Source organism: Cajanus cajan, chromosome 1 (genome assembly GCF_000230855.2).
Source record: "Cajanus cajan strain Asha chromosome 1, NIPB_CcT2T_4, whole genome shotgun sequence".
Taxonomy (NCBI): domain Eukaryota; kingdom Viridiplantae; phylum Streptophyta; class Magnoliopsida; order Fabales; family Fabaceae; genus Cajanus; species Cajanus cajan.
The window spans coordinates 384895-404037 of record NC_138517.1 but is presented as its reverse complement, the minus strand read 5'-3'; the positions used below and the strand labels follow the sequence as shown (position 1 = coordinate 404037).

Sequence of the window (19143 nt, the reverse complement as noted above, 5' to 3'; positions counted from 1 at the left end):
CACTAATAATATATTTGAAAGTGACTAAATAATACAGTTATATAATATCAACCAGATTTAGTGTGATATTTTCACTGATAGGGATAATAATAGGTAGATTTTATGCAATAATATTTGATAAATTTCTTAACAAAATTTGAATATAAGGATTAAAGTAAGATTTTTTGAAATTACAGGGACTAAAAACAACAATTTTAAATTTGATGGATCAAAAATAGAATTATCCTAAATTTGAGGGACTAAAAACATATTTAAACCTTTACTTTTTTTTTAGTGTAAACTAATATAATAATTTTTAACTATTAATCTATCATTTTTTTAATATAAATTTTAGGGGAACTAAATTTTTTTAAAGCAATTTTATTACATACTTAAAAAATGGGGGGAGAACCTTGTTCCTCCAAGTCCCCCTTTATATAGCCCACAGCGACACTATTATATACAGAAAAAATAAATATATTTATATAAAAAAAAGAAAATAATGGAAAAATAAGTTTATAAAATAGTATAATTTATATGATAATATATAAATATAGAAATGTTTTAAAAAAAATAAGATAATAATTAAAAAAAAAAAAAAAAAAAAAAACAGTGGTGTCGCTATGGGCTATAGCGCCACTGTGTCGCTATAGCCCACAGCGACACTGATGGTGGTGGTTGAGGCCATTTATTACAGTGGCCACGTGTCAATTTACCGTCTGAGGAACCAATGGCTAATTGACACGTGGCCTGGCACAGTAAAAAAAAAAAAAATTTCCTATATATATGAAGATTTACCCAACTGGTCCCCCCCCCCTCCGCGTGAAGAAGTTTTTCAGGTGCTGGTCCCCCCCTTCAAATTTTTTTTTTCTTTTTTTGTTGAATTTCGTTTAAATTTTGTTTTTTAAATATTGTTTAACTTATATATATTATAATTAATATTTCAGGTTAAATTGTATTATTTGGATTTCTGCAGAGTTCCAGAAATATCAAGTATTTGAGGTATTTTTTATTTTATCAGTTTTGTAATTTAATTAAATATATTGATTTTTATAATTATTATAGTTTATTTAGTTATATTTGTCTGTAATTTATGTTTAATTTAAAAATAATGATATTTGTATTTATTTTATTTAGTTAAATTTCTGTGTAATTTAATTTAAATTTGTTATGAAATTATTGTGTGTAATTTGAGGTAGTTATATTTGTCTGTAATTGTTATTATTTTAAAAATAATATTTGAAATTTAAATTCAATTATTTTAATTCTGTTAAATTTATATTTATTTAGGAAAGAATTTAATTTAAATTTTTTGTTAAATTTGATTGTGAGTAATTTAATTAGTTATAATTCTGTGTAATTGTTTGTTATTTAAAAAATAATGATATTTAAAATATAAATTGATTTATTTTAATTCTGAATAATTTATATTTATTTAGAAAATAATTTAATTTAAATAATTTATTAAATTTAATTCTGTGTAATTTTATTTGTTATTTTTCTGTGTAGTTTATTTTAAAATTAAAAGATAATGATTTTTAAAATATAAATTGATTTATTTTAAATCTGTTTAAATAATATTTATTCAGAAAATAATTTAATTTAATTTGTTATTAAATATAATTATGTGTAATTTGATTAGTTATAATTTTCTGTAATTTATTTATATTTTAAAAATCATTATATTTAAAATTTGATTTATTTATTTTAATTCTGTTGAATTGATATTTATTTAGAAAATATTTTAATTATATTTTTTTATTAAATATAATTCTGTGTAAATTTAATTAGTTATATTTCTGTGTAATTTATTTTAATTTTAAAAATAATGATATTTAAAATATAAATTAATTTATTTTAAATATGTTTAAATAATATTTATTTAAAAAATAATTTAATTTAATTTGTTATTAAATTTAATTAAGTGTAATTTGGTTTATTTGTATTTTATATAATGTATGAAATAATTAGTTGTTAAATTTTGTTATAGATGGCATCATCTTCTACATCTATGCGTGTGAGTTGTGGACCCGTTGAGGATGATTTATTGTCATTGCAATCCATACATGTTTCACAACATGTTTGGAATAGAGAAGAAGATAGGAGATTATTAGCAAGACGTGCTGCTCCAACACGCAATGGAATTGACGGAATTCCACATCAAATAGTTCCGTTATTAGACCAGGCTGGATTTGGATGGATTGCTCGGTTGAGTTATATCAAAGTGAGCCCTGGTTTATTAACTGCTTTGGTAGAACGATGGAGACCAGAAACACACACATTTCACATGCCATTTGGAGAATGCACAGTTACTCTCCAAGATGTTGGTATGATTGTTGGTCTTCCAGTTGACGGTCAAGCACTGTTAAGTCGAGGCAGTGCTAATATATTTGAATCAGGTACTAAAATAACTATACTTTAAGTTTTTTTTGTTATAGTAATTGTGTTTTATAATATTAAAAATCGGTAAATAATTTATTTTGTTTTATGCAGCTCGTGATTTTTTAGGTGTTATTCCACCTGAGTCAGAAATGAAAGGTCATAGGGTCAAGCTATCTTGGTTGGCTACATATTTTAATGAGATTGCAGATGATCTACAGGAGCTACATCAGTTGCTTCCTTATGCTCGAGCTTGGATACTACGGTTTATAGGAGGCGTTTTGTTTCCTGATAGATCTTCTAGCTATGTCTCATTGAGGTGGTTGGCGTTCTTAGGTGACTTTCAGACCATTAAGACGTATGCATGGGGTGCAGCTGTGCTTGGATGTTTGTATCGCAATTTATGCACCTCTACTGATTACAAAACGCCAAGTTGTGGTGGGTTTACACTTTTATTGCAGTTATGGGCATGGGAACGATTCCCAACCATTTTGTCTTCTCCATTCCCACCTATTCCTCCTGCTTGCCCTGTTGGTTTAAGGTATGATGAAAGTCAAAATATTAACATTGTTAAAATTATTGAATAAATGTTACAGAAATTAATTGTTTACATTTTGATTTCAGGTGGTCCAACACAGCCACTAAAATAAGCATCAGCGATGATATTAAATTTTATCGCAAATTCTTTGATCGGTTGACCAGAAAATCTATAAGTAAATAAAATTGAAGGGTTAACGGATTTCATTATGTAAGTTATTAGTATTTTAATATAAACTAATTACAATTTTTTATTTACAGATTATTTGGCAACCATATCCGCCTTTGGAACAGATGCCCGAGGACTGTACACAGGGGATTCGTATTTGGGGTTCTGTAATCCCGTTACTTTCTCTGTGTATTTGTGAATGGCATCAGCCTGATAGGGTCATGAGGCAATTTGGTTACCAACAACCAGTTCCAAATCCTCCAATGACTCCTGCTCATGTGCATGCGTTGACCCTGCGGGGAAAGACTGATGACGATTGGACTACAATATTAAGTCCAGCACTTGAGCACTGGGCCAATCGATATGCATACCACTTTGCACCTACTTCTCCACAGGTTGGACTATTAGGTCCAAATTCTGAATACATGAGGTGGTATCGCAGAAAGGGGAAATTGTACATTGATCCTGATGAAGTTAAAGACTCGATTGTGGTATGTACATATTACAACTCATATTTTAATATAATATTTTGTTAAATTATAAAGTGGTAAACTAATTTTTTATGTCTTGTATATGTAGGGAGACGTAACTGAATGCTTGGCATACTTGACATCTCCTCATGGCAGCCCAGAGTTTTCTATGGAAGCAGTCACAGAGCAGACTAATCGATTATTATCGATATCTGATGACTATAGGGCTAGATTCGTTGAGCCAGCTGAGGAAGCACCCCTTCCCCCTGGTTCATATGACGTGGGGACTTTCAATGTTCCTGCACAGTCAAGGGAGGCTGGAGGGTTACCTAGACGAAGAACGCCAGTTGAGGCGATGGATCAGATGTACCCTACAGTGCCAGACAGAGCAGCAGGGTTATATTATATTCCTTCTCAGGAGCCCACTTATCCATCGCAGTCCCAATACACATATTGGTACACTCCACCTCGCCCTCCAGGTTTTGAGACATCAGTTCCGATGACTACTACACATATCTGTGAGTCACTTGGTTTAGACTCATCACCGGAACCAACTATGTCATCAGAAATGATGGATCATATTTTTGGACATTCCCCTTTAATGACTCCACAGCCAAGTATGCCACAGGATGCCACACAATCGAGTCAGGAAGCACCTTTTCATATTCCGTATGATAATGATTATATCAGTCGTACTTATACATCAGGTCTACTCATATTTTATTATTTTGTTATTCTTTTCTTCTTATAATTATATCAATATTAATAATTTGTGTCAAATATGACGTTGCAGGTGTTGATTTGCGTCCACAATTTTCTGCGGAGGCTAGTCATCACCCATCACCGCCAGAACAAAGACGTGTTCGAAGAAATCCTCAAAGGGCTGCAAGGGAAAGACGACGACGGTGTATTCTAACTCCTGCTACTGATAGAGGGCATCATCATCAGGAAGATGAAGAAGACGATGATGAGTAGATTTTGTATAATTATCAATAGACAATAGTAATTACATTATGTTATACAATGACCATCATGAATACACATTACTAATTACAATATGTTTAACAAATTCTAAACATCTTCAAAACTTATCGACTGATTATTAGACTTAGATGGACAATTGCGCCTGTTGTGACCCTCTTGTTTGCATATGCTACATTTTGGTCGTCGTTGTGAGCTCTCAACCCAATCCATTTCGTTTCTAATTCTTGTGGATTTCGGTCTCCCTTTCCCGCGCACTGATGTTGGATCTGGGACAAGTATCCAATCCTCATTACTCGGAGGGATTAAGTCTTCATTTCCGATTGGTTCCCACGGACCAGAGTAGGCTTTTAAAACATAATCACTGGTATAAACAGGATCTATAAGCTGGTAGTAATCAATGCTAACAACACCACATGCAGCTATAACATGAGAACAAGGATAATGAAATGCTGTAAACTTTCCGCATTGACAGTATCGTTCCTTTAAATTTACTACCCATTTCTTCCCTCCTGTTTGTGTTACTGGATCAAAGGCCTCTTCAACCTCAAATTTTGAAGATTGAATGTCGTATCTACAAACTTGGTGGGAACAAGCCTCTTCTTGATTTTTTTGCAAAGCTTCAACTAACTTTGAAACGAAGACCTTCCCAGATGAAACATCTGCTAAAGCACGACTACCACGAACACTAAAATACTCAGCGCACCTGGTATACGTCGACCGAACTAATGCAATAGGGAGATTTCTACAATCCTTTAACACCTTGTTAACACATTCAGACAAATTTGTTGTCATATGACCATATCTTCGACCATCTGCATCATATGCCATGCTCCATTTGTCTTTAGATATCGCTCCTATCCACCTTTCAACATCAGGGTTAGATTGACAAAACTTTTCCAAATTGCGATCAAAAATGTGCTTACACGGTGTATACCCTGCATACCAATTAAAAATAACGCACTATAAATTTGTTTAAAATGGTTGAAAATTTTAAAATAACAATACGTACCTAACTTCACAAGCTTTTGTTTAAGTTTGACATCCTTGAATCGAGTATTAAAATTACTTGCAATGTGCCTAATGCAGTACTTGTGATATGCATTTGGCGGTCTCCAACCAATTGCTTCATTGTCAATGGCCGATTTAATGCTACGATGTCGATCAGATATTAAACATATCCCTTCTTTGTTTGTAACATGTAACCGCAAATGAGACAAGAACCACGACCATGCAAGTAATGTTTCTCCTTCAACCACAGCAAATGCAAGAGGAAGAACGTTGTTATTACCATCTTGTGTTGTAGCAATCAACAATGTACCTCGATACTTGCCATACAGATGAGTGCCATCAATTTGTATCAACGGTTTACAAAAATTAAAGGCATCACAACACGGCTTGAATGTCCAAAATAATCTGTGAAATTGACGGTAACCACGATGACAACGATTACCAACAAAAAACTCATCATGACACAGATCATAAAATGACCCTGGAGCAATTTCTTTCATGTATTGCAGCCATCGAGGTAAATAAGCATACGATTCTTCCCAATCTCCAAAAACGTTAACAATTGCTTTTTGTTTCGCCATCCAAGCCTTTCTATAAGATATTTTGAACCCAGTTTGAGATGTTATTCTCTCTTGGATAAGGCTAATCTTTATTGATGGATCTTGGTTAACCATTCCTACATATTAAATATTAGTAAACACTAACATATTAAATATTAGTAAACACAAACATAAATTATTATTAATATAAACTATAAACTTTGCAGAACTTACCTTGTATAAATGTTGCAATTAACTCAGAATCTAACTTAGCATGATCTTGCGACAAAGACATGTTCAAACACGTATGACGTCCACCCCACTGAGTCACTTTCCAGTTATCAGATCTCTTTGACTCAATGGCTCTCATGTACCATCCACATCCATCATGTGCATTTGGACATCTAACAACCCATTTAGTCTTTTTCGACTCAACCACATAAAAACTTTGATGCATTCTCATTGCATTTTGCTTGATTGCATTTTTAACTGCATCTTTATTTTCAAACTCCAACCCCACATATAAATCTTGCCCAATTGACCAAGTACTACGGACATCCATCCCTGGAATATCTTCTTCATCGGGATGATTCCAATTTATGTTACTGTAGTGGGGTAAATTACCCCAAAATTGACTTCCACCTATTTTAATAATAATGAATTTAGTAAGTTCAATAAAATAAAATTCAACAATTTACTTTAAACAAATAACAAATTATTGACAAATTTATTTTTCAAATGATACCTTCAGTAGATGGATACATTGAAATTGGTTCAACCATTGGACTATTAACAAGAACATCCGGCTGCACCTCATCATCAGATGGTTCACAATTATCAATTTCATCTTCATTGGATTCATCAATGCTTTCATATGATGATGAAACATGATAGTCTTCATCTTCTTCGTCATCTTCATCTTCATCTCTTGTGATCAAAGGTGATCGTTCAATTGACAAATTTTCTAATGAAAAAGTAGAAGATTCTTGCATACCTATTTCAGCATATAATTCCATTATTGGCATCACATTCTGGCTTTGAAACGCTTCTATCATGCATTGTACATCATCATCGTCACTCAATTCCAATGAAGAATATATGTTGTTATCACCTTGTGAAACTAAAAATCTGTAGCTTACAGATAATATCACTTGATTTGAGTTAAGACTAAATTTGTTATGAATCCTTCTCTTTAATATATCCAAAGTGATACCTCGTTTAATATACATTCCTTTTCTTGGTACATCAAATGTTACACCATCAGCACCTTCATACATCTTTCCAGTATAAATATAAGCAATCATTTGATCCATAATATCTACAACAACAAAAAATTAATTAGTGCAAATATCTATAATTTATATTTAAACAAAAATAAAATTATACTCACCGAATCAGAAAGAAACGTAACTGGCTCAGAGTCTTAAATCAGACCAAAACGTAATTGATAAATATATATATGACTTCAACTGTGAAAAGAACGTAGCTGGGCGGGGGTATATGTACTGATAATGTCGCTATGGCCCATAGCGACACCATAAAAAAAATTAAAGGAAAAAATATACATAGAAAAATAAAGAAATTACACAAAAATTAATTTTACAATTACAAATTATTATTCAACTGCTAATATAAAATAAACAAATTGTAAAATAAAATAAGTAAATAATTTAAAAAAAAAATACAAATTAAATGGTGTCGCTGTGGCCTATAGCGACACAGTGTCGCTATAGGCCATAGCGCCACCTAAAAACATTAAAATAAAGGAAAAAAATATATATACACAAACCTAATTACAGAAAAATTAAGTTTACAATTACAATATTATTTAACTGCTAATATAAAATAAACAAATGGTAAAATAAAATAAGTAAATAATTTAAATAAAAAAAAAACAGATTAAATGGTGTCGCTGTGGCCTATAGCGACACAGTGTCGCTATAGGCCATAGCACCACTTAAAAAAATTAAATAATAAAGGAAAAAAAATATATACACAACCCTAATTACAGAAAAATTAATTTTACAATTACAATATTATTTAACTGCTAATATAAAATAAACAAATGGTAAAATAAAATAAGTAAATAATTTAAAAAAAAAAAACAGATTCAATGGTGTCGCTGTGGCCTATAGCGACACGGTGTCGCTATAGGCCATAGCGCCACTTAAAAATGCATTATTTTATGATTACGTTTTTAAATAAATATTTTTTATTTTTATAAATATATAAGTTCACTTCATTATTTTTAAATTTAGAAATTATTTTACTTTATTTTGTTTTTTTTCTTAAATGGTGTCGCTATGGGCTACACCATTTTTAATGGCGCACGAACTGTGTCGCCTCAGCCCATAGCGACACTGTTTTGGCTCATTCGAGCCCACCCCACACCAAAAAAAAAAAAACCACGTGGCATTGGTGTCGCTATGGCCCATAGCGACACCGTTGTAAACAGCCCTAAAGGCGTAAATAGTTTTCAAACAGCACTATTTACGTAAATAACTTCCCATACAACCCTACTTTGGTCAAAAAGCCCAAAATAGGGACTTTTTGTGTTTGTTGTGTTGGACTCATCACCAACATCCTCGGCACAATTATATTATACGATTTGTATTATTTTATTTTATTTTATTTTTATAAGTAATTTTTATTACTTTTTTAAAAGAAAAAATTTACCTTAGAATTCACTTTGTGCTTAAGAATATATTAAGCTGGCTTCCGCCAAAAATTCCTTTTCATTCTAGTTTTTTTTTTTTTTTCCCAGATTTACACGGATATGGGAGTATGGGACAATATGATGGGAGCTTAATGAAAACATGGAATTAGGTGACAACGCCACGCATGAATGATTGGATGAAATTGAGTTGTTATTAGAGCAGGCTGCAGATAAATTTATAATTAGAAGGTAACACAAACACACTTTCAATTTGGTCAACTTGCTTGTAATAATACACAAGTGGAAAAGAAATAATAATCAATAACTTTACTCTTCAAAGTGTTGTCACGTTAGTATTTAAAATTATGAAAATATTAAATAAACTTTTAAAGTAATTAATAAGTCTATACATTATTTAATTACTTTTTGTTATATTGGTGATTGAATATGTATCAATATTATTATTTCAGTTACATATTTTTTTTTAATTTAAATAAATACAAATGTCAATTTACATTTTTAAAAATGTATTAATATTCTTCTAATTTTAGAAACTAATATGTTAATATCTTCTTAATTCAGGTGTCAAAGTTACTATTTGCTTTTGAAAAAGAAATAATACATTTTCAATTTTACAGTACTTTATTTATGATATGGATTTCCAAATTTTATAATTAAGAGAGAATAAATTTTTATATTTTAATAAAATTTAAAATTCTATACTATTGACATAAGTGATAACAATTTATATCTTTTAATTAAATTATTTAGGATTCAAATTCTATGTTTGGATATGAAATAAAATATATTGAGGAAAAAGTATTCATATTGTGTACGTTCACTATCTTTAACTGTATAACATCTCACTTTTTTCTAAATTGCATTCATAAAAAATGTTTAATATTCCGTTCGATAATAATAAAGATGATTAAAATTGACAATCATATATTAAAAAAGATTAATAAAATTTTAAATATCTATCTATCTATATATGTATATATATATAGAGAGAGAGAGAGATAGAGAGAGAGAAAGAAAGAGGAGGAGGAAGAGGAATCAAATGACTTACAAAGTAACTCTTAGTTAAGTTATTCTGTTCAATAACTCATGGTGTATGTTGAATTTCATCGATCTAACTATTAAATTAAAAGTTATTAAATTTTATTAATAATTAATATAGAAAAAAATTGATTAGCTTTGAAATAAATTATTTGCTAAGAATATAGTTAAAAAATTAATTATTTTAAATTATTTAACTAGAACCTTATTGACAATTTACTATATGATCTTGATATTTTTGTGTTACTAATATCTAATTTTAAATTTGATATGAAAATATTATGATATAATTAGATAATATTTTAAATGAATATTTTATTAATGGTTGATAATTAGAAAATAAAATAAGAATAAATACATTTTTTTAATTTTATATCTTAGATTTAAGATAAATAAATATATTAAGTTAATTAATAATTTATTTAAAATGTTAAAATTTAATTTATAAGTATGTAATAAATAAATATTTATAATTTTAGGGTTTAGGTTATCATTATAAATTATAAAAATAACATTTTAAAACATATAAATTATTATTTAAAATTTTAAATTTATAATAAATAATTTAAATTGTATCATAATATTAATTTTAAATAGAAATAAGTAGATTGTTAATTATAAAAGTAAGTATATATGCAAATAAAGATTAATTCAATATAATATAATTATTACTATTGGTAATATAATTATTATATTTTTATAACAATTTGGACAGAGATAGTACAAGTATAAGATTGTATAATTGAGGATGACTTAAATGAATTAATTTGTATTAACTATATTAACAACATGCATATAATAAACTTCTGGGAAGTCTCCTAGAAATTGTGTGAGTAAGGACAAAGTACGTTGAAAAGTAAAGTGTCGTGAAATGAAATCCTTGATAGGCTAAATATAAGAAGTGTTATATTAATAAATTTATTAAATTAAACAGAAATTTTCTAACAGATTTATCCGTCGAAATCACATAAAGATTTTTAAACATTTTCGATGGATTAAATTATTTTCAACGGATTTTTTTTTCCAACGCTCCTTTCTCTGACGGATTTGCATCCGTCAGAAATCTGTTAAAAATTCTCTTTTTTCGACGGATATTCCTTTTAACTGACAGATTATGTCCATCGGAATTTGTATTTTTCTTGTAGTGTTGAATGGTTGGTGGCGAGTCATGCTAGGGATGACTCTTTTTTGTTGTTGCTAGCTACTCTTATGTAGCATGGTTGATTATAGATGTTTGATTGACGAATAAGACTTATTTTTGTATACAACTATGTATTTGATGTAGATTATATATATGTATAAGGTATGTATACAATCCCATTAGGAAATTTATGATTTCAGTATTATCTCTTTTATCCCATACATGTATAGATTACATGATTATCTATATAATTATTGCGCATGAAAACCATAAGTTAGTTATGTGTGCTTATTTTTTGTTGTGTAATAACTGAATATATTAAATGTAATAATTTATGAGATTGTTATAACACCTATCACTATTGAGTTATAATATATAATATACATATCTTAATCGTCACTTAAATCATTATTGCTTCAATTTCAACATGTTTATCTAAAGTACTAGTTGGCAAGTTATACAAGTGCCTGTATCATGAGTGGAGATGTTTACTTTTCTTTTTGTTGTGTGGTGATTTAGGAGCATAGTTTTAAAAATCGGACCAGTCATCAAACCAGTTAAGGTACTGGGTTAGTGGGTCAAAGGTTGAACCGGTGGGTCACTAGTTGAACCGCATGACTCAATTTTTATTTATTTTTATTAAAAAATATTCATATTAAATATATTTTATACTTATAAATTTTAATAAATTCATATCTTATTTTAAATTTCAAATTTTTTATCTTATTTAAAATTATTTTTATTTTTATTTTGTAAAAAAAAATATAAAAAATTACATGTTAAACTGTATATTAATACAAATTAAAAATATAAATAATATGTACATATATAATATGCTTGCAATTGATATCACAAAATAATATAAGTAATATCTACATAGATATTATATTATTAAATATATAATTTAAAATTAATAATATACTATAAAAGTTATTTAAGTTGTATATATTATAAACAAATACATTAGAACAAGTAGTCATTGTTATATTTAATAAGAATCTTTGTTCTTCCATTAAAAGATTCAATTTTCATTGTTATTTTTGTAGTTTATGGTCCCTTAAAAAATTTTAAAAAAAATAAGAAAAAAGAGTGGTTGAAACGGTTTGACCCACCGGTTCACCGGTTAAATTGAAAAATTGACCGGTTCAATCCAGTTTGAAACAGGTCGATTGCATAACCAATCCAATTTAAGATTCAGACCGACTGAATCACCGGTTCTCGATCCAACCGATCCGACTGACCGATTCGATCCAGATTTTTAAACACTGCTTAGAAGTTTTATTTGAATATAAAATGAGTTTTATATAATGTAAAGGGCTCAAATATCTTCTTATATGTTCAAATATAAAATATATGATACTTATGTAATTTTTTATTGTTGCATTTGTGAGGTTAGGGACAGGTAGGAAAACCTATCAACGTTTTCCTGTATCTATGACATGACTTGTATTTCATATATATTAAAATAAAAAACTATTGAGTCCTAGCCCCATTAGTTAGACAAACCCATTTTTAGATTTAGCACCGACAAACTAGTGCCCAACATTATGAATAATTGAACATTTTCCTTCCAAAATTAATGTTTTTAGTCAACTAGCCACATTTTGCACCACTCCAAGAATGATTGAGGGAGCATTGAAGAAAATCAATTTGTTCGTGCATTCAATATACGAGTTAACATGCTAGCGAAATAGTGACTCAAAAACGGGTGACCTCTATTGTTTTTTTTTTTTTTTCTGCATATAGAGTATTCAAATACTTACCTAGAGTATTTGAATACTTCTTCAAGTATTCCAATTCTTTTTACGGTATGTCAAAAACCAACTATTTGTAATAAATGAATACATAAAAAGTATATGATGCAGTATTCAAATACTTTATTAGGTATTCATATATTCAATATAATTGAAAATCATCAAATATGTAGTCAAAGTAATTACCAAAAAAAAAAATTCTAAAACATTTTCACAAATAAAAGAGTAACTTAATGTACTAAAAAATTAATAAAAAAACAATAAACACATCTACCCAAAAGATAATGAACCTGAGACTCTCAAAGTCAATCAAGTAAACAATACAATGAAAGAAAAAATAGGGAGTGAAAATCATCAAAACATTAAGAAGCTCATGCAGAAGCAAGCAATTATGTATCACCCTCCACTTTCCATCTTCTACAAACACTTTTCTCAATTATCTACTTCACCAACAAATGCTTATAATAAAACACTACTTCCTTGACCTTTTTCATCGTATATTTAGCGTCAAGCAATTAACAATTGCCCTCCCACACACACCAACTTTAGGTGGCTCACTTTCATGAACTAGTACCTCGTTTTCAATCCTTGAATTATTTGAAAACATTTCACAATTTTTTTCCTTACCACGACATGGCAACTTTTCACACGCAACACCTATGATTGCTTTTGGCTTAGGCATCACTCATGCTTTTTTGTTAAATGCTCCTTGTGTAGCTTGCATTTTAATTTGTTTTTGTTAAAATAGTAAAACTTTTTCTTTATTTTTTATTGCTATAATTAATTATGGTTGCTTGTATTAGTGGATAAAGTTTTATTGTAATTATGTTTGCTTAGTCCAGTGAATAATATCTTGTTAGGTATCTGATTTTAGGCAAATCTATACACTTAATGATGGTGGGAATATGTGTTTTACTGATAACATTTATGAACTCTGTATGGCTGTCATTTTTCATGTATTTGCCTTATATATGAATGAAAAACATGCAGAATGGTATGGTTGTCCAGCAAATACGAAATTGTTTTGTTCCCCTAACCTTTCCTCTTCTTTGTTTTATGACTATTGATGACTCTAAGAGCACAACAATGTATGTTTTTTCACTTGGTAGTGGAGTATTTTCTTGGAACTCTAAGAAGCAAGATGTGGTTTCTCAATCCTCTACCGAGGCTGAATATGTAGCTGCAACAACCTCAAATCAAGCTATATGAGTTAGGAAAGTCTTAACAGATTTGAGTCATGTGCAAATAGAACCTACTGTGTTATGGTGTAATAACAAATCAACCATTTCAATTGCTAAAAATTCAATTCAACATGGAAGAACCAAGCATATCAATGTCAAATTTCATGCTATAAGGGAAGATGAGAAGAATGGAGATGTTCAGTTGATGTATTGCAGGTTTGAGGAGCAATTGGCAGACATACTCACTAAGGCCCTTCCAAGTGCTAAGTTTAATGAGCTAAGAAGCAAGTTGGGAGTCTTTAAGAAAAGTTTTAAGGAGGAGTGTTAAAGCAGTAAAACTTTTCCTTTATTTTTTACTGCTATAATTAATTTTGGATGCTTGTATTAGTGGGTAAAGTTCTACTGTAATTATATTTGCTTAGTCCAGTGAATAATATCTTGTTAGGTATCTGATTTTAGGCAAATCTATACACTTAATGATGGTGAGAACATTTGTTTTACTGACAACATTTATGGACTCTATGTATAGTTGTCATTTTTCATATATTTGTCTTATATATGAATGAAAAACATACAGAATAGTATGATTGTCCAGCAAATACGAAATTGTTCTCTTTCCTAACCTTTCCTCTTCTCTATTTTATGGTTTTTTTTTTAATGATTTTTATGTTTTATATTTCTGCTACTCATTCCATGTCATAACAATTTTATTAATTCCATGATCCAAATTGGATCAATCCACCTCACTAAAAATAGGTGAATCTTTGTTCATATCATTTATATCATCATTGATAATTAAAATATTAAAGTGAGTGTCTCCTTCATATGACATCCTCGATCATAGTTAATATGGACAAATCCAATCATCTCTAGCGATTTTTCATCGCGCACGATATCTTATTTAGGGATAACTACCTTATTTTCTTCCTAATAACCCCTTTCATCAGCATCCAAGGTTTACAATTGGGTGTTTCTAAACACTTTTGTGTTGTAATTTTAGTCAACCACGTGGATAAAAATACTTAAAAAAAATTTGAGCTAATCCTCTATTTGAGACGAATTCAGAAGTATCACATCGACTTGCTTATATCTCTTGGTATAATATATTATAGTTATCACATTCCACGCTAATAATTATATTTTGTTTGATTTGATTACCCACTTTTGGGGTGTGTCTGCAGTAATTTGCATGTGACCACTGATGTTTTGCTAACAAACAAAATATAACTAATTTTCTACGACAAATTAGTAGGCATGCTTTGCATTGATGCTTTTGAAGTCACACCTCAAATAGGCAAGCACTTCATTTTTTCTTCTCATTCTACTTCTTCCTTTTACCAAATCTATTTAATATTTCAGGCTTTCTTTTAATAATGTCACTCTTTCTTTTAGTACCTTTAACACTACTTCATGGGCATAATTGGTAAGTTTGTTATTGAGAGCTGGACCCTAAAAAGGCTAAAACATTTCCTTTCTCTCTCCCCCAATATTCCATTCAGGTTAGAATTATTCATGGGCTTATTATTATTTTGGTCATCAAGAATATATTAATATTATTATTTTAATTACATTTTTTAATCTAAATAAATACGAATGTTAATTTACATTTTTAAAAACTTATTAATATTTTCTAATTTTAGAAATTGATGTGTCAACATCTTCTTAATTCAGGTGCAAAATTTACTATTTACTTAAAATAAATAACACATTTTCATTTTTACAGTACTTTATTTATGATGTTTTACTAATGGATTTCCAAATTTATAATTAAGAGACAATAAATTCTTATATTTTAATAAAATTTAAATTTCTATACTATTAACATAACTGATAACAACTTATATTCTTTAATTAAATTATTTAGTGTTTGAATCCTAATTTTAGAAATGAAATAAGTTATGTTGAAAGAAAAGTATTTAATTACATTATTAAAACTTACAATCTTAAGTGAAGATCAATCGGTATCAAACCAATAGTGCATGATTACTATTTTTTTAAAGATTATATAATTTTAATGATAAAAGCACTTCAATAACATTTCAGAATCTGAAATACTTCTTTAAATTCATCAACCAAAAAAATATTTTAATAGAAATAATTTTATATTCTGACATAAATTGAAATTTTCTCTTAAATTTCTCTTTTCAAATTTCAAGAGCATAATTTAAAATAAAAATTAAGTGGGTGATTGGTGGTTTCCATTCCACTCACCACGGACGCAAAGCTAGCTCCTTGTAGTTTCCTAAATCCCTACACTTCTATTTTAATCTTTAATATATGCTAACACTCTTCTAAACAAACACTTTGCCATTACATAGCTTTAGCGGTCTTTACCACTTATTATACAATGATATGAAGACACACACCTTTCATGACATTGTTAGAATTATTGACCAAGACCCTTTCAGTCAATTTTTTTTTCTTAAGAGATAATTCACATAATATCCTATAGCCAGCTACTAAAATCTAATTTGTTCTCACCGAATGTGATTTTTACTAGTTCTTAAAGTTAATTTGTAATTACTCTGTATCAAATATAATAGGAGCAAATTTTGCTTTGGAAAAATATTCGTATCTTAATTCAAGCATTATCCAATTCTCTTTTGTCATTAATTTCACTTCGTAGGATATTTTTCATAGGAATTCATAGAACATTTTAATTCATATCAAAATTTATCTATTTTTGAAATTAAACACATATTCACACTCAACAAATATCAAAAAACACGATAGAAAACTTAGAAGTTAAAATAGAAAACATTCAAAATTTGCCGGTTTCTTATAGGTTTCTTGAAAGAACCTATAGAGTACTCTAATTCATATCAAAACACTAATACAAAATATGGAATTTGTAAGGCAAAAGAGAGAGGAATCCAGAATAGACTAATATCAGAAAGAACATCATCAAATGATTAATCACAAAGTACAATATATCCTGTGTCTACAAGTATTGGGCCTCAAATCATTAATGGGCTAGGCCCAATGTACATGCTGAATTATTAGCTAACACAACTCCCTAATTCAGCAACTGATTTTACATTCAGCCTTTTTCTAAACTCTATGAACTTTCGAGTATTCAATGCCTTTGTCATGATGTTTGCTAACTGTTCCTTGGTTCCACAATGCTCCAGCTGTAGCTTCTTTTCTCTTACCTTTTCTCTGATGAAATGGAATCTAGTCTCAATATGTTTACTTCTACCATGATGTATCGGATTTCTTGCTAAACTGATAGCAGATTTGTTATCAATCTTCAGTGTTATTGTCTTCTCAGGTCTGGACAGAACTTGGTTTACTAAACTTTCAAGCCAAAGAGCTTGACAAGCTGTATACGCAGCAGAGATATATTCTGCTTCACAAGAGGAGAGTGCAACCACAGGTTGCAGCTTTGAACACCAAGAGATTGGTGATTTTCCCAGCAGAAAAATATAACCAGTTGTGCTTCTACATTCATCTTTATCTCCAGCCCAATCCGAATCAGAGTATCCTACTAGTTCTCCTCCATACTGATGTGTAGCATTAGGCAGTAAAATACCATAATCAATAGTCCCTTTTATGTAACTAAGAACCCTCCTACCAGCTGCAAAATGTGATGCTTTTGGATTTTCCATAAACCTGCTTAACAGACCAACAGAGTAACAAATATCTGGCCTGCTACAACAAAGATATCTCAAGCAACCAACCATTTGTCTATACAATGTAGCATTCACTGACTTCCCATCTGCATCCTTGTCAAGCTTTAGATTTGCTTCAACGGGAGTAGTTGCTGCATTACATTCACTCATTCTGAACTTCTTTAGCACATCTTTGGCATATTTTCTCTGATGAAGCAGAATCCCTTTCTTACTATATATAAACTCCATGCCAATGAAGTAGGATAACCTTCCAAGGTCTGTCATCTCAAACTGAACCTTCATCCTTCTTTTAAACTCTTCTATCATCTTTATATTGCTACCGGTTATCAAGAGATCATCCACATACAAGCAAATTATTAAAACTTCACCATTCTCAATTCTAGAATAGATGCCATACTCAACAACACATTTTACAAAACCTTGTTGCACCAGGAATCCATCAATCTTGTTATTCCAAGCTCTTGGAGCCTGTTTCAAACCATAAAGGGCTTTCTTCAGTTTGAGGACTTTGTGTTCTTCACCAACAACTTTGAATCCGGGTGGTTGTGTAACATAAACTTCCTCTTCTAGTTCACCATTCAAAAACGCAGATTTAACATCCATTTGGTGCATTTGCCACCCTTTATAACTTGCAAGAGCTACAACAGTCCTTATTGTCTCCATTCTAGCAACAGGAGCATAGATTTCCTTGTAGTCCAGTCCTTCTCTTTGTAGAAAGCCTTTAGCCACGAGTCTGGCTTTATATCTTGCAACTGATCCATCAGGATTCAATTTGGTCTTATATACCCATTTCACTGTTATTGGCCTGTGGTTCTTTGGCAGTTCAGTTAATGCCCATGTCTGATTTCTCTGTATTGCATCTAGCTCTTCCTGCATAGCCTCCAACCATTTAGGATCTAGGATTGCCTTTTCAAAGCAAACTGGTTCTGGTTCTATCTCAGCATATAAAGCCAAATGGACTAGATCATTTTCATCCTCAGTCTCACCAATAAGTTCTCCTTCTGTAGTCACAACCTTATCTGAATTTATCACATAGTCACCAAATCGTGTAGGTGCCTGTACTGCCCTTGCTGGTCTATTCCTTCCAACTGCAGCTGTCTGTTCATTATTCACATTAACAGGCACATTTGTTTGTACCTGTTCAGTACCTTCTTCTGAATCTGTCCATGATAACTCTAATCTGTTGTTGCTGTTTGAGTCCAAAGAACTCCAATTCCAAGTAGTTTTCTCATCAACCAGTACATCTCTGCTAATGACAACCCTTTTTGTGATAGGATCAATCAATTTATATGCTCCTGTAGCATGATATCCAACAAGAACTAATTTTATGCTTTTGTCATCTAATTTTCTCCTTCTTTCATCAGGGATGTGCTTCCAGCAAACTGAACCAAAAACTCTGAGATGCTTTACACTAGGTTTTTTACCTGACCAAACCTCCTCCGGTGTCTTGAACTTAAGTCTCTTAGTTGGACAAAGATTTAAAATGTAGGCTGCAGTGGCTACAGCCTCGCCCCAAAAAGAGTGTGGCATTTCCTTGCTCTTTAGCATGCTCCTAGCCATATTGAGTACTGTCCTATTTCTCCTCTCAGCAATACCATTGTGTTGAGGTGTATATGGAGCAACAACCTCATGAATCAGACCCTCCTTTTTGCAGA

The 19143-nt window shown here is 30.3% G+C and overlaps 2 protein-coding genes across 2 annotated transcripts; one reads left to right on the top strand and one right to left on the bottom strand.

Annotated features, from left to right (window-relative positions):
• Nucleotides 1-794: 794 nt before the first annotated feature.
• Nucleotides 795-5240, top strand: LOC145956391 (uncharacterized). Its single transcript, XM_083071985.1, has 3 exons — nucleotides 795-3555; nucleotides 3644-4241; nucleotides 4328-5240. The coding sequence occupies exons 1-3, from the start codon at nucleotides 3190-3192 to the stop codon at nucleotides 4507-4509; spliced, it is 1146 nt and encodes a 381-aa protein (XP_082928111.1). The 5' UTR covers nucleotides 795-3189; the 3' UTR covers nucleotides 4510-5240.
• On the bottom strand, nucleotides 4606-7740 carry LOC114915693 (uncharacterized). Its single transcript, XM_083067653.1, has 4 exons — nucleotides 6811-7740; nucleotides 6300-6707; nucleotides 5528-6202; nucleotides 4606-5453 (listed from the first exon to the last, which is right to left on the bottom strand). The coding sequence occupies exons 1-4, from the start codon at nucleotides 7376-7378 to the stop codon at nucleotides 4606-4608; spliced, it is 2499 nt and encodes an 832-aa protein (XP_082923779.1). The 5' UTR covers nucleotides 7379-7740.
• Nucleotides 7741-19143: the final 11403 nt, after the last annotated feature.

Excerpts from the sequence above, each read along its gene's own strand:
- LOC145956391 (XM_083071985.1), top strand. The coding sequence starts at position 3,190 with ATGCCCGAGGACTGTACACAGGGGATTCGTATTTGGGGTTCTGTAATC. Across the intron at positions 3,556-3,643 it reads AAGTTAAAGACTCGATTGTG|GGAGACGTAACTGAATGCTT; the intron begins GTATGTACATAT and ends TTGTATATGTAG. Across the intron at positions 4,242-4,327 it reads CAGTCGTACTTATACATCAG|GTGTTGATTTGCGTCCACAA; the intron begins GTCTACTCATAT and ends ATGACGTTGCAG.
- LOC114915693 (XM_083067653.1), bottom strand. The coding sequence starts at position 7,378 with ATGGATCAAATGATTGCTTATATTTATACTGGAAAGATGTATGAAGGT. Across the intron at positions 6,708-6,810 it reads AATGTATCCATCTACTGAAG|GTGGAAGTCAATTTTGGGGT; the intron begins GTATCATTTGAA and ends TTATTAAAATAG. Across the intron at positions 5,454-5,527 it reads ACAAAAGCTTGTGAAGTTAG|GGTATACACCGTGTAAGCAC; the intron begins GTACGTATTGTT and ends ATTGGTATGCAG.